Source organism: Coffea arabica, chromosome 2c (genome assembly GCF_036785885.1).
Source record: "Coffea arabica cultivar ET-39 chromosome 2c, Coffea Arabica ET-39 HiFi, whole genome shotgun sequence".
Lineage (NCBI taxonomy): Eukaryota > Viridiplantae > Streptophyta > Magnoliopsida > Gentianales > Rubiaceae > Coffea > Coffea arabica.
Genome location: NC_092312.1, coordinates 68,293,315 through 68,307,474, shown reverse-complemented (window position 1 = coordinate 68,307,474; position 14,160 = coordinate 68,293,315). Strand labels below are relative to the sequence as shown.

Here is a 14,160-nt window from a genome sequence, read left to right as displayed (position 1 = left end):
AAAATAAGGTAAATGAAAAGTCAAAACAATGCAAGGGCAATTTTGTCCTAAAGGGGGTTAAGTGAGTAAAATTAAAGATTATAGGGTAAACTGAAAAATGGGATATTCTTTAGGGGATAAAATGTGATTAACCAAAAAAAAAAAAATACACCCTCACTCGATTAAGAGGAAAAAAAAAGTCAGATCAGTCATTTTCTTTCACACACATTTCTCCTCTCCATTTTCGTCGTACCCAAACCTGCTAAATTCTACAGCAAAGAAATCTAGATTACTGAAAGATGAGGAATAAGAAGACCAACAATCCATCTCCATTATCAAAATCACCTTCAGGATAGATTCACGGTACTATTTTCCTCTTTTTTATGCTCAATCCATTCTTTTCTTCCCAAGTTTTTAATCGTGATTTTTTTGGGTATCTCTCCAACTACAAGCAAGAACTTGTTGAGGAATAATCTGATGATGATCAGGTAGCCTTCATATGTCGCCTTTTTTCATTGTTTGTTTTTTTCGTTCCTGGATTCTATTCTTCAGGGACGTCTATTTAGCCAATTTCTCATTCCCCTCAGATCTGCTTCCGTCTCCTTTGGTAGATGAAGAAAGAGTGGTCACCTGCGAAAAGAGAGTTGAAAGATTGAAGGAAAGGTTGTCGAGAAACTTTGGAGGTGCAGTTGTCATCTCATCTAGAGTTTTTTTTCTTTTTTTCTTTTTTAATAAACTCTGGACTCTAAGCTGATCTGATGTCTTTTTTTTTTTTCTTTTTTTGGGGTTGTTCTCAGGCGCGTGTTTAACTAGTTTCACTCACAATTCACAAAGGCGAGGTAACCCACTCAATACCTCCATCTGTTGAGATCGAATTCCTTGATGTTCATAACATTGTTTTCTTGCTTTAGTTCTTCCTTTCGTTTTTCCTTCCCTAGGTTTTTTCAGAAGTCATTTATGATTTGTTATGCACCAGGCAAGGAAAAATTTATTCTTTGTATTTCTTCTGAGTTGATAGAGGTTTTTGAGTTGGCAATTGTGGGTAAATTTCTATATAAGTATTATCATAGTTCACCTAATTGATTGGGGAATTAATAATTTAATCAGTGGCTCAATTGAATAGGATTGAACAATATTTGTATTCATTTTATTTGAATAACTATGAATGTGTACTGGAGTTGCTCTGGTTTATTGTTTAGCTTGGAGATAGACTACTTTTTCTTAATTTTTAGTTTGGGAAACTGGACAAGGAGTTTTAAAAGGGAAAAAAGCAAGAGAGACAAACTCGCCATGCTATGAAAGATGGAGTTCCTGTATTTTTGACACAGAGCTAATTGCCAATATTATATGCAGTCTCGTGGAATTATTTAATATAATTACATGGCCCTAAACGAAAGTTTCATTTGATTTTCTTTCTCTCTTGCTTTGTGTCAGTGACATCAGTCCAATTGATTTGTTCTTAACAAGCAAACATGAGAAGTGAAGCAATGAATCAGAAGCACGCACTTCTTCAGAAACCAAAAGCTCCTGTGTCAAGTTGATTGTGGGCCAAAACTTGATTTACAAAGAGGTATCTTATCAAAAATAGTAACGTATACAGTATCTTATGATTTCTCTTCATTTGTTTATCTATTTATCCTACTACTGCCAACCTAAATGCAGGTTCAGTATCTGGCATGATCTTAAGGATAGTCAAAGAACTAGAAGTCTTTATTCTGTGAACTTTGGTATTGACCAAATAAAGTTGAGTTCTCAATTTGAAAATTTTAATATGTAAATCTTGGTGTTGGCCATGACAAAGGATAACTAAAATAACCTCCCCGCCTTTATGTTTTCTTATTCTTCTGATTGTGATTGCACTTTGAATTGAAGTTTTGTTTCTTCTTCTGCAGGTATGAATAAATCTTATTAGAGGAATTTGGAATTCAAAGCTGGACATTTGCTGTTGGTCAGCTTTTAGAGCCCTATTGGTAACTTTTAACATTTTTACTTTCTGTTTATTGTTGTGGGATTTTTTCACTTGTTCAGTTTTTTGTTTTCTTGTCATTATTAGTAACCATTTCTCTGTTTTTTTAATTATGAAAACAAAAATTTCACCCTTTTCCTCTATTGAAAGTAATGTCCCCACCGGAAAAGCCAAATGAAGAACAGAAACCTTAAGCATTTACAATTGACCAGAACATTGTGCCTACAATATTCACCGTATTTTTCTTATTCTGTTTGGCTTGGTTTCAATTTTCATGTCGACAGTGTTGATGTTCTTATCTGTTTGATTTAATTTTCCCCGCCGCTGCTATCATGTTCTTTTTCCAGATGCTTGCCTCTTGATTATTTTGCTTTAGGTTCAAGATTTGAGATTTAGAAGGAAACATAAGTGTACATTCGTTTTGTTATTTTTCAATGTTCTCCATAAGTTTCTCGAGTCCTTAAGTTTTTATGGTACTCTATTGCAGGTTTTTTTTTCCTCTATTTCTTAAGGTTACTTTGGACAGCCCCTGTTTCCCTGCAGCTTTTAATATTGTTTTCTCAAATACTAGCTTTCAATGGACCTTTTTACCCATCAAGATGAGGTCAGCGAAAATTTGTTAAGCACACCTGTTGAATTAGAAGTTAAATGATAAAAAAAATTAACTTATAGGGAACGAAAGGTGGAATTTAAGACTTTCCGCTTTCACTTTTGCTTTCTTCTTTAGCTGAGAAATTTCAAGATTTTCCAAAGAAACCTTCAAGCTGGTTCAAGAGTCATTTTCTGCTCAGGTTACAGTCAAATCCTTTTGTTCTTTTCTATGTTCTTTCACCGAATATAGGACCAGGTATTCATGCACTTTGCATTTCTACATCTATTGGGACAAGTCAAGTTGATATTTCTTAAATAGTATATGTTTGAGAGTAAGATTAGCAAAATGATTGTCCAGAGCTGAAGGCTACTTGCCGTTGCAATTTCTCAGGGATAAAATTTGCTTAGTAAGTCAACCGTGCAAGTACCAAGAACAGTTATTGTATGTACTTGGGCCTTTTTAATTGTAGAAGTTTGCTCTACAAATTTGGTGGTCTCAGCAGTTACTCTCTTAGTTAGGTAATTAGAGAGGTATTTTTTTGATCTTTGTTGTGGGTATCACTTTTCCTGTTCTTTATTCTTGGATCTTCAACTGGTTTTTTCTGAAGATTCATAGTTGCTCCTCTGATGTTCATGTTAGGCTAGTAGCTACAAAAGGTTTGTTAGGCTATTACTCCTCTGGTTTTTGTTATTTGTTTGTTCTTTTTATTTTTATCTTTAATACCTTAGTGAAAGGAAGTAGCTTGACTTTTCCTCCTTGATAGGTTTCTGTCAGTTTAAGAAGCTTTTGATACATTAATTAGTTGTCGACTCAAATTGTTCGAAATCTGGAGGGATTTGATGGGTTGGATGTGGGTGCTTGAAATTGAAAATTTTGCCACGTCAGTGGCTTAAATAGCTATATGTAGATGTATAATTAAAATTTTATAAAATAATTTAAGTATAGCTGTCTAGGGAATAAACTGTGCTTTTGTCAATATACTCATGCATGTGAGATTGTTACCTTTACTAATATGCCTATGACATGTGTGGTTGTGTCTTTTAAGTTTGTAATGACTTTATTGGATCTTTATAATTGTAGATGTTGGAGTTGGTTGTATAGACAACTATACTACTTGCCTTATCTTCGATTTAAAAGCAGTTGGTGAAAGGATAATTATGGCAATTTAGAGCCAATTTTCTTGAATAATTTAACAATACAAATTCTCTGGCTCTTTTTATCCTAATTTTTGACCCCATTTCTCTATATTTTGAGAATTTTTATTTTCTAGGAAGCTAATGAATAAGATTCTTAGGGTGAAGATGATAGTCGAGAGGGTGTACATCTAGACCCTTGTATTTTCTGTTTGTCTTTTTCAGGGTGGAATACACACACATGTAGTTTTCACGTTCTTTAATATATTTATTATTCTGAAAAACTTCCATTTACAAAGATACATGGCGGGTGGGATTTTAACTATGTAAAATTCAAGTCAAACCATGTAATTTGTATCTTTGAGAGTGATAATTACTAAGTTATTTGGGAGAATGGAATTGTAGCAGATGTGTATAAGGTTGTAATCTCAAAAATTTTATATTAATATCTAAGTTTATTTCTTCTTAAATCTGTTATTAGAATCTAAGTGTATTCCTCCTTGATTCTGTTATCACAATTTGATTGATTTCATAAATCTTAACCTCTATTGTGTGCAGTTTAAACACTAATAAATTGCATATGTAAATATTTTTGGTCAACTTCTAATGTGCGGTAATTTTCATATTTACACTCACTGGGCATAAATGGGCAATGCAATGAAATCCAACTGCGCATGGCGCGGTTTTAACCCTCCTAGTACAAAGATAAACAAGAAATGGAGAATGGGTGTGGGATGATGAGAATTCGTAGGGTAATGTATAGAAGTGTTTGGTGCAATTATTGAAAATCCGAAATTTGTGGGTTTAGACATTCTGTGATCAATTCAGTGCTTCAAAATCAAGTTTTTCTTCTAAGTTTTTCAAAATCAATTTTCAGAAGTTTTGTCATTTCTCCAAATAGTGAATGAACTATTGTACTTTTGTCAGTCAGAAGAATTCTAGATTAGCTTATAGTTGTATAATTATCGAATTGAGTGAAAAACATTTTCTTTTTCTATTTATTAGTCTTTACTAAACAATGTGTAGACTAAGTTCAATATCATGCCAGAGTTAATAATAGAAAATTACATGGAAGGGAGCAACATGAACAACATGCAATTGCTGAAAAGGGAATGGCAACAATTGAGCTGCAAAGCATCTGACGTAGAAGAAGAAGTGAACAGAGAAGAAAATTCAGGTAAAAAGAGAAGGAAGGAAGTTGATGTTTGGTTGAATGAAGTTAAAAAGTTAAGTCTTGAAATCAATGCATTGGAAACAAGTGGATCATCTTGGGGGCTTTCAGTAAAGAAGGATCCTATAGCAAAGCTGCTACTTCAGGTGGAAGAACTCATTAATCAGATACATCACTTCAATGGGCTTGTGCTCGATGCTTATGACAACATCAAGGAGTCATTGCTGCCAACCAAATTATTTGGAGCAAATTTTAATGAAGCTTTGCAGGGGATTTCGTCATGCTTGGTGACTGATGATATATCAAACATTGGGATTTATGGGATGGGTGGAGTTGGTAAGACCACATTGGCAGAGCACATTAAGTACCATCTCTCAGAAAATACTGATTATCTCGTGCTTTGGGTTACAGTATCTCAAGAATTTAGTATCACTAGTTTGCAGGATAGGATTGCTGATGTCTTAGGTATTCATTTATCAAATAAGGATGAGGAAGAAGTAAGAGCAGATATATTGCGTGGGGCACTCAGGAAAATGCAAAGATTAATAATACTCATATTGGATGATGTTTGGCAAGAATTTTGTTTAGACAGGGTAGGGATTTGTCTTTATCCAAGAAATTGCAGATTGATTTTGACTACGCGCTCACAGGAAGTGTGCAACAGGATGCAATGTCAAAGAATATTTGCATTGAAAACTTTGGACACGAATGAAGCTTGGGATTTGTTCAAGCATACACATGGTTGCAAGACCTTGCTTCGTAAAGATGTGCGAAAAATTGCCAAGTCTCTCACGAAAAGGTGTGATGGTTTGCCTCTTGGTATTATCACAGTGGCTCAGAGCATGAGAGGTGTGAGCTCCATCTATGAATGGAGAACTGCATTGGAGCAATTGGAAGCATGCTCAGTAGGATTTGAAGAGATGGAACGACGTGTGTTTCCCATCCTGCAATGGAGTTTCAATTGCTTGGATGAATGTCTAAGGCATTGCTTCCTGTATTGCTCTCTTTATCAAGCAAATAGGAAAATAAAAAGAAAGGAACTAATAGACCTGTTTATTTGGGCAGAGCTGATGCCAAAGCGGAACTCAAGGTCTGAAGAATTTAATCAAGGTCAAATGATATTAAACAAACTGATAGAAGTTTGCTTGCTAGAAGAAACTAAAGATTTTGAAGGGGATGGCTGTGCGAAGATGCATGGTTTGGTCAGAGATATGGCATTATGGATTGCAAATGGAAACTCCAAACTAAGGATGAGTGGAGATGTACCAAGGTTCTTGGTGAAAAGCTTAGGACAGAGAGATTTAGAAGTACCACTGCAACAAAAAGAATGGACAGAAGATCTCCATGCTGTCTCTTTTCATTCATTTATTTCGTATGCAAGTCGAGAAATAAAAGTTCCACCAGCTTGGTCACCAAATTGTCCTAAGCTCTCAACCTTGCTTCTTCCTCATTTTTCCATCAAAAGAATTCCAGATTCATTTTTTTTGAACATGTGTGGAATTAAAATTGTGAATCTAATTGGGTGCAAAGGTATAACAGAGTTGCCTAATTCTGTTTCAAACTTGGTGAGTCTCACTGCTTTGATTTTGGGACATTGTAAAGACCTTCGATCTGTGCCACCACTAGGAAAGCTTAAGCAATTGAGGGAACTGGACCTATCCTGGACTAAGATTCAGGATTTACCTCAAGGTTTGGAATCATTGGTCAGCCTCGAAAGGCTTAACTTGGACCATTGTCAGTCTCTCATACAAACGATAATACCGAAAGGGACATTTTCCAAATTGTACCGTCTTCGATGGCTAATATTGCCTCCCTATGGTACTGTACAAGTTAATGATCCAGAAGTGTTGAACCAATTAGAAAGTTTTATAGGATATTTATGTTTTACCGACTCTTATAAAATCTCTCGGTGGCCAGAACACTATCAACTTTATATCAATGATGACTTCTCATCTTGGAATGAGTCTGATGACTTGGACGATGATATTGGGGATGACAAACAATTGTATTTTCATCAATGTAACTTTGGTAGAGGATTGAACTGTGCTGTGCTGTTGCTGCCAAGTGATATGAAAAGTCTAGTACTCCAGGATTGTGTCGGCATGGGCATTAGGTACTTGTCAGATGTTTTTATCAATTTTACAAGTTTAAATGACTTGTCTTCTTTGACAATTAGGGGTTTGGATGGAATAGAGTTCCTCTTGCAATTTTCCTCTCCTGCTCCACGTGATCAGCTGGAAGTCTCATCTTTTAGTCCACTAAGGAATTTGCAAGAGCTAATACTTGGGGATTTGCAGAATCTGGTGGGTTTCTTTTTTGGGGAATCAAAAACATATTTGCTTCCACCTGGCACCTTTTCTTCCCTTGTGTGTTTGTCCGTTTACAAATGTCACAACATGAAGCAACTATTCACAGTGCAGCTGCTGCAGAATCTTGAAAATCTAAGAGTATTGTATGTCCATGATTGTGAAGGACTAGAGGAGATAGCAGCAGCTGACAATGGTGTAGAACAAGGAGGAGGAGAAGGCGTCCAATGGACTTCAAGTGAAGCCACTGCAAATGTCATCCTTGCAAATGTCATCCTTCCAAAATTACGTGCGTTGAGATTGGCTCAACTGCCAGAACTGAAGGACATTTGTAAGGCATCCATGATCTGTGATTCAATTACGGAGATCAAAATGTTTCATTGTCCAAAGCTGAAGAGACTGCCTTTGTTTCTTCCCATCATCAATGGACTACCATCTCCTCCCAGCACTCCTCTTAAAATCATGGGAGATAAAGAATGGTGGGAATCGTTAGAGTGGGAAAATCCCTGCACCAAAAAGGTCCTTGACCCACTTTTTACTACCAGAGAGTGGGATTTTGAATCCGGTTGTTGAAGACCACCTGCTTGATCAAACTCCCGACTGGTTCTCATGTACGTGTTTTCTCCCCTTCCTCTAATGTTATCAACCGACCCCTTTGTTTGAGCTTTTTTCGCTAATGTAATTTACTATGTATATGTTTTTTTTTTTTTGAGTTTTTCTGATGGGAAAATGGATTGAAGTACTTTATTTTCTCTTTCTTTCTTGTTTATTTATTATGGTCATTATAAATTTGATTCCTGAGTGATCGAATCTCTATGTTCTGTTCTTTTTTAATTTTATGCTGTTGAATGTTCTCTGTCTTTCCCCTTTTCTGAAGAGGGTCAAGTTTTCCTCCACCAACTACCTTTCCCATAGCGCTGAACTGCTAACTGCAACCTTTTCTTATAGACGTTAATATAATCTACTGCATACAACTTTTTAATATCTTTTTTTTTTCATATTTCTGTAAATTTAAATATTTTATTCTCTCTCTCTTTCTTTCTTTCTTGTTCATTTCTAAATTCAGTGCTTTTATTAATTGATTCTGTGAATGAGCTGATCTCTATGTTCTTTTCTTTTTTTCATTTCCTGCTCTTGAAGGTTGTCTTGAATTTCCCCTTTTGCGAAGAGGCTTTCCAGATAAAGCTGAAGGTCCATATGTTTGCAAATGTTTAAATTTCAAATTTTATACTGAGAGCCACAATGAGTTGGAATGAAAGTAAAATTGCAGAAGGAATTTACATGATTGTACTTGCGTTAGTATCATGGATGGATTTGCTTTGTGCTTCTGACTATACTGATCAAGTGTTGTTTGTCGATATTTCTCAGGTTAAGCTAGGTATTCTAGTTAGCCACAAAATTGCTGCTGCAAGAGAGGCGATGTTGCAAAAAGAAGTGTTAACTGAAGCCTTGTCTACGAGTGCCAAATTTTCTTTCATGACATTCTTCTTCCTTAACTGTATTACAGTTGTTGTTTTTCATCATGTCTAGCTTTCTATTCCTACCTTGATAATGTTTTTTCTGTACTTGATTGTAACCGGGCAGTGATACAACAGTTATTTTGTGACTATTCCTTGAATATCAATAGAACTGTTATGGGGTATTATGCCAAAATTTTTAGTCACATTGTACTCCGACAGTGTGATTTCACTCCATCAATTTAAACCTTTCTATGTGTGTGCTTTTTCTGAATTTCCATTCCAAGCAATTATATCCCCGGTTCTACTGATAATTCTTAAGCTAAATCCTTTGATTGGGTTTAGGATTGTATATGCATGTTAAAGAAGGATCAGGATAACATTCGGATCCCTTCTGGAGTTGAGTATCTACATGTATCATAAATGAATAGAAGAAGCTTTGATGTCAAACTTTTCTGCGTGACTTGAGCCTTCTATGACTTTCTCAAAATTTTCTAGGGCCCAAAAGAAAATATCCAAAGGCCACCGCTGGGCCACGACTGGCTCCTGAAAGAGGGGTGGGGTGGGAAGTCTGGGGCCTATTGCACAACAAACAAAAGGGCAATAACTTGGCCTTATTTATGTGATGACGTTTCATTCGTTTGGAAAGTAGAAAGTCAATGGTTCCAAAATTTCAGAAGTCTTCCATGCAATTATGCTAGATTTTTCCTCTCGTCGATGCACGTTAGTTGCCAAGTCTTTTCATGCTGGCGTGTTTATATCTCGATTTATTTAGAAAAAAAAAATTTTAAGATACATTAAACACATATTTTTCCATAGACAGAAAAAACACCACACACAATTAGATTAGAAATACTCAGGAGTCATCGCCAAATTGGACCCAAAGCCAGTTTAAGGGGGACCCACAAACACATATTTAAATACCTTTTTATTTCAAGTCCATCACATCACAAAAAAAATAAATGAAAAATATTTTCCAAATAAACCGCAATCCTTTGGTGCAAATTTCAAAAAAAAAATCACATGACAGATATATCCGTTGGTGTAAAAGAAAAAAAGAATAAACCTAACTAAGTGTAGACCCATCACTTTTCCAAAGTGTCTCTAATTTTTTCCCCTTATTTTTTTGGTAGGTGAGCAGTGGCACATCAGATCTACTCGATTTTAACTCACTAACACAGTTGTTAAGATAAGTTCATTTAGGACTAGGGGCTGGTGCAACTCAATCCGATTGTTGTACATATTTAAGAGTTTTGATGTACAACCACATTATCATGTTTTAGCGAATATATGTAAAAGTAGGGGAGGCATGGATTGGATGGCAGGGGAATTGGAACGTAAGTGAAAGGTCTCAGATTCGAACTCTTCCATGTATAGTAAATTTTTTTTAAAAAAAAGAATATATGTAAAAGTATTTCATTCGCGTACACAACTTCTTTTTATGAGTACAACAGTATGAGTGCACACCAAACAAAATAATAAGCATAACAATTGGATCAAATCACACAAAATTACAGACGGAAGTGGCCCTCAGTCCATAAATATGTAGCTGAAGGTATGAAGTTTGCCCGATATTCACAACGAACTTCAAAATGACGGCATTAAGTCTTGACCAAAATAGTGACTACATTCCACAAATCTATATATTCCAAGAACTTGGTATAAAAGACAAAAGAAAATTTTAACTGTTATGAAGTAATAATTTTGAAAGAGCACTTTGTTTAAAAAATTCAAGTCCGGTGTCCATGAGCTGTTTGCCCAGGACTAGACAGAAGCGGAACCATATACAAAACTCCCTAGCAGCTTGATAATGTTATCCTGAACTCTTTAAATCACTCATTGTCTCCTATTAGTCCAACTTTTATCGTCCATTCCTCAATACTCAACAACCATACTCATAGAAAAAATCAAAAGAAAAACAGAAAGAAAGTACATACTTTTGGCAGAGTCTCAAGATTCTCAGCATCGTCAAGTTTGATTGTAAAAATTTCAGGTACAATGAGATCATACCCATCACAATTTCGTAATTGTTGGAGTTGTTTCTTATTTCATCAAGTACATACTAGCTTTACTTGGCACAAAAATCTTAGTTCAGTTGTCAGAGTCTTAATTGAATATTTTTGGAGTTGCTTCTTAGTAGTGAAAACTAACGAACATCTAATACACACTTTTGTCCGTTGGCAGGGTGTCGGTGTCTTCAAGATGACTTGAAATTTTTGCTTGTCCAAGATTTTAAGGGTAAAAGGATATCATAGTTGACCTTAATTTTGTAATATTGAATTTGTTTGTTATTGCTATCATTGTGTATATAGCTTTACGAGGCACAAAAATCATAGATCAGTTCCTTTTCTTTCAACATGGATGGCTCTCTTCATGCTTTTCACATCGTTGGCATTTTTGGGCAAGAATATTTAGAATGCATTTGTTAAAATTGAAGTTTGAAAACTAAAATTTGAAATCTGAAATTTGAACTCTGAATCCATTAGATTAATTGTTACATACTAAATCTAATATATTTGAGTGTATATCACATTTAAGTGAATAACTTATCACTTATTTTTGGAAGCAAGTTTTGCCTCGAAAATCCAGTGTCATTTAATTAGTTCAAATATTTAATTTTTGATTATCAAATATATCTAAACATATTAAAATCTGAATATATTAAATTTAAGTGTTACATTAGATTATCAAACAGGACCTTAATTTTGTCATAGTTGCCAAGCCTTATCAACTTTTGGAGAAGATCAAATGTGAACGGAGGCTGTGAATGGGCTGGATCTGGGCCATATTGGTTTGATCCACTCCCAGATCCCACTAATACAAATTGAATCTTTTTTGAAAAGTAATGCCATTGAATCTTGACGTACAACAGTATCAATTATTAAAATGCTTAATTAAGTCCGCCTAATTGGACCATAGTTATTAAACTCGGCCCGGAGAGGAGACCGGCGAAGGAGGTGGGTCAACGGGTCACTGGTTCAACCAGTCGGCCCGGAGGGGAGACCGGCGAAGGAGGTGGGTCAACGGGTCATTGGTTCAACCAGTGGGTGAGTGGTTGAACCAGTGGATCATTAAATATATTTAAATATTATGTCTTATAATTTTTGATATAGGATATATGATATAAATTGTAATAAACAATGTCATAACAAATGTTCATTTAATTTAATTTGCTATAGAATATTTACTTCATATAAGAATCAGCAAAATATAATTTAATTAGTAATTCACCAAACTTAAAGTGTAAATTTTTATATGTTTAGTGTAATTCACCATAAAACCGGCCGGTAACCGTCGGGCCGTTGAAAGTCAATAGGTCATTTGCAAAAACAATCTAATTAGCGAACCGGCTCGGTTCAATGGCCGATTGGCCGGGTTGACTGGTCGAACCGTCGGACCGGGTTTAATAACTATGAATTGGACTACTTCATGTTCATGTGCTCTTTTTGTTTATGTTCATTATTTTTCTGGTTTAAGGGGCTAATCTTTCGTCCCGCCATATTTATATATATGTGTGTGTGACAATTCATACTCCTACTCAAATCTATACTAAAGAAAAGCCAACTGGGCTAGAGGGAGAAAATCTCACCTCTAAACCAAAGGAGGTGCACTATTGCACATCCTTTGAATTTTTTTGCAAAGATTTAGGACTTATTTGCATATTGTTCTTATTCCAATAACTCAGTTTACCTATTGGTGACATTTAAAAGGAACTGCTTGAATGGTTCCATAGCAATAATATGTTTAACCATAGAGGGGTTCTGAACTTGCTATTGCTTAACGTTTAAATAGCGTAATCAGTCACATACGATCCTTGAACTATCTTTTCAGTTTTGCTGATTCTTATCCAGCAAAATGATTGATATATAGTTGTTTTAGATCATCGAACTTGTATTTTACAAATTCATGCTGCTCGAGATAGGGCCTGTTGAAGTTGTGAAAATTCTCTTGACTATAGGTTTGTATGCTTGAATAAAATGTAGCTAATGCTTGTTTTATTATCAAATTGCATGATTGTACAAAACCTTAAATTTGGGATATAGTGGACAAATTTGGAGGAAGGCTAAAATTTGGCGCTCAATGTGTTGTCTTGACTGCTTCTATTATTATTACTAGTGTTCAAGGCACACACGAATGTGTGTGCAACTAATAATTTTAAAAAAAATTGTGCCAAATTTTTGAGTATATTTGATATCATTTTCAATAGAATTAATTTTATGTTCTAATAGTAAATATGTAGAAAATTCACTAAAATAAAATATATAAATAAATAATTATTTAGTAGCCATTCATAACCATAACTGTTAGTTGCTAATGAAAATTAAGGTCTAGTGAATAAGTTGAAAAGCAAAATAATAAGAAATACATATTAGTTGAAAGTAGGTAATTACCAAAGATAGTTTAGCAAGAATATAAAATGACAAAAAAAACTTTACACCAACCTCTCCCTCTCCCTTTATATATAGTATAACTATTTTTAAAGACATTGCCTCGGGCAAATTGATTAATCTACTTGACTTATTGACATGCGAAATTTATGAATAATCAACTAATTGTTGCTATATCTTGTTTTTTTAAATGTCAGCAGGATTGCTGTTGTCATTGGTTTTTCTGATGTCAGCAGGGCTTCCTATGGTTCTTTGGTGGTTTGCATTATAAGTGCTCATATGTGTGGCTTTCTCTATTGAAAAAAAAAGAAGCAAAAGAAAAAAAAATACAAAATAGAGAAAAAAAAAAGGTTTGCTGTTGCTGTGGAAGAAGAAAGCAGATGAAGAAGCAAAACTTTTTCATGTGTTTTTGTGTGCATTATGTGCCGTTTTGTTTATTATTCAACAAAAAAGTTCCACAAAAAGAAAATAAAAAAGTTGTGTTCGACTTTGAAACACTTCATTTGATGCAATAAATGTTATTAGACAGTTGTGTGTTTGGTTTTTGTACTGTACATGTGGACTAATTTACCTCTTTATTTTATTTTATTTTATTTGTCAAAATATGACCATATGGGAACAGATTCCATTCTCAGTTCTATATATATAGGGCAATATTATTGTTTGCAAAGATCCTCATACAGCAGTCGCTAAATTCATCAAACAATTAAAGTTCTCATGTGTCTGCTTTTGATCTGGAGAGTAAGGAATTGAATTTTGAGAGAGCTAATCAAAGCAAGATGCAGGTTTGCTTGTAGGGTGAGTCATGGAATTGTTTTAGAATAGTTGCATTTATATATATATATATATTTAGTTACTGTTTCTAGAAGCAATTTTACTCCAAAAAATTTTAGATATCCTTTTTTTTTGCATTCTTTTTTCTGTTAATGAATAATGGGCAAATCAGCCAGAAGAATGGACTGAAGAAAGTCGCAAATATTGAGTACTCTGATTACATTAGTAGCATCGTCTCCAAGAAATGTGGTCGGCAAATTCAGTAGTCAGCAAACAAATGGTATAGCTTTCCACTAATTTGTAAGAAGGGTAATTAAGTGTTCATGGATTTTAAAGACGTATAGAAACTAATATTAGTATAATTTCTATTAAAAGACATGTATAATTATTAGTA

At 34.6% G+C, this 14,160-nt stretch overlaps 1 protein-coding gene and 1 long non-coding RNA gene across 6 annotated transcripts; both read left to right on the top strand.

Annotated features, from left to right (window-relative positions):
• The first annotated feature begins 235 nt into the window (after window positions 1–235).
• On the top strand, window positions 236–1,723 carry LOC140036031 (uncharacterized). The gene is made up of 5 exons (XR_011839928.1): window positions 236–467; window positions 567–662; window positions 777–818; window positions 1,414–1,549; window positions 1,642–1,723. It is a non-coding gene; the product is annotated as an uncharacterized lncRNA (long non-coding RNA).
• Window positions 1,724–1,869: 146 nt separating this feature from the next.
• LOC113689146 (disease resistance protein RFL1-like) lies at window positions 1,870–8,800 on the top strand. 5 transcript variants are annotated; one of them, XM_072076208.1, is made up of 3 exons: window positions 1,870–1,949; window positions 4,746–7,758; window positions 8,516–8,800. In XM_072076208.1, the coding sequence occupies exon 2, from the start codon at window positions 4,754–4,756 to the stop codon at window positions 7,718–7,720; it is 2,967 nt and encodes a 988-aa protein (XP_071932309.1). In that variant the 5' UTR covers window positions 1,870–1,949; window positions 4,746–4,753; the 3' UTR covers window positions 7,721–7,758; window positions 8,516–8,800. The 5 variants fall into 5 exon arrangements, 4 of the variants coding, with proteins under 4 accessions (XP_071932309.1, XP_071932308.1, XP_071932307.1 ...); XM_072076207.1 differs by having other exon boundaries at window positions 4,719–7,758; XR_011839575.1 differs by lacking the exon at window positions 1,870–1,949 and adding an exon at window positions 8,288–8,338 and having other exon boundaries at window positions 4,184–7,758.
• Window positions 8,801–14,160: the final 5,360 nt, after the last annotated feature.

What these genes read in the sequence shown, in the direction of transcription:
- LOC113689146 (XM_072076206.1), top strand. Translation starts at nt 4,712, where the DNA reads ATGCCAGAGTTAATAATAGAAAATTACATGGAAGGGAGCAACATGAAC.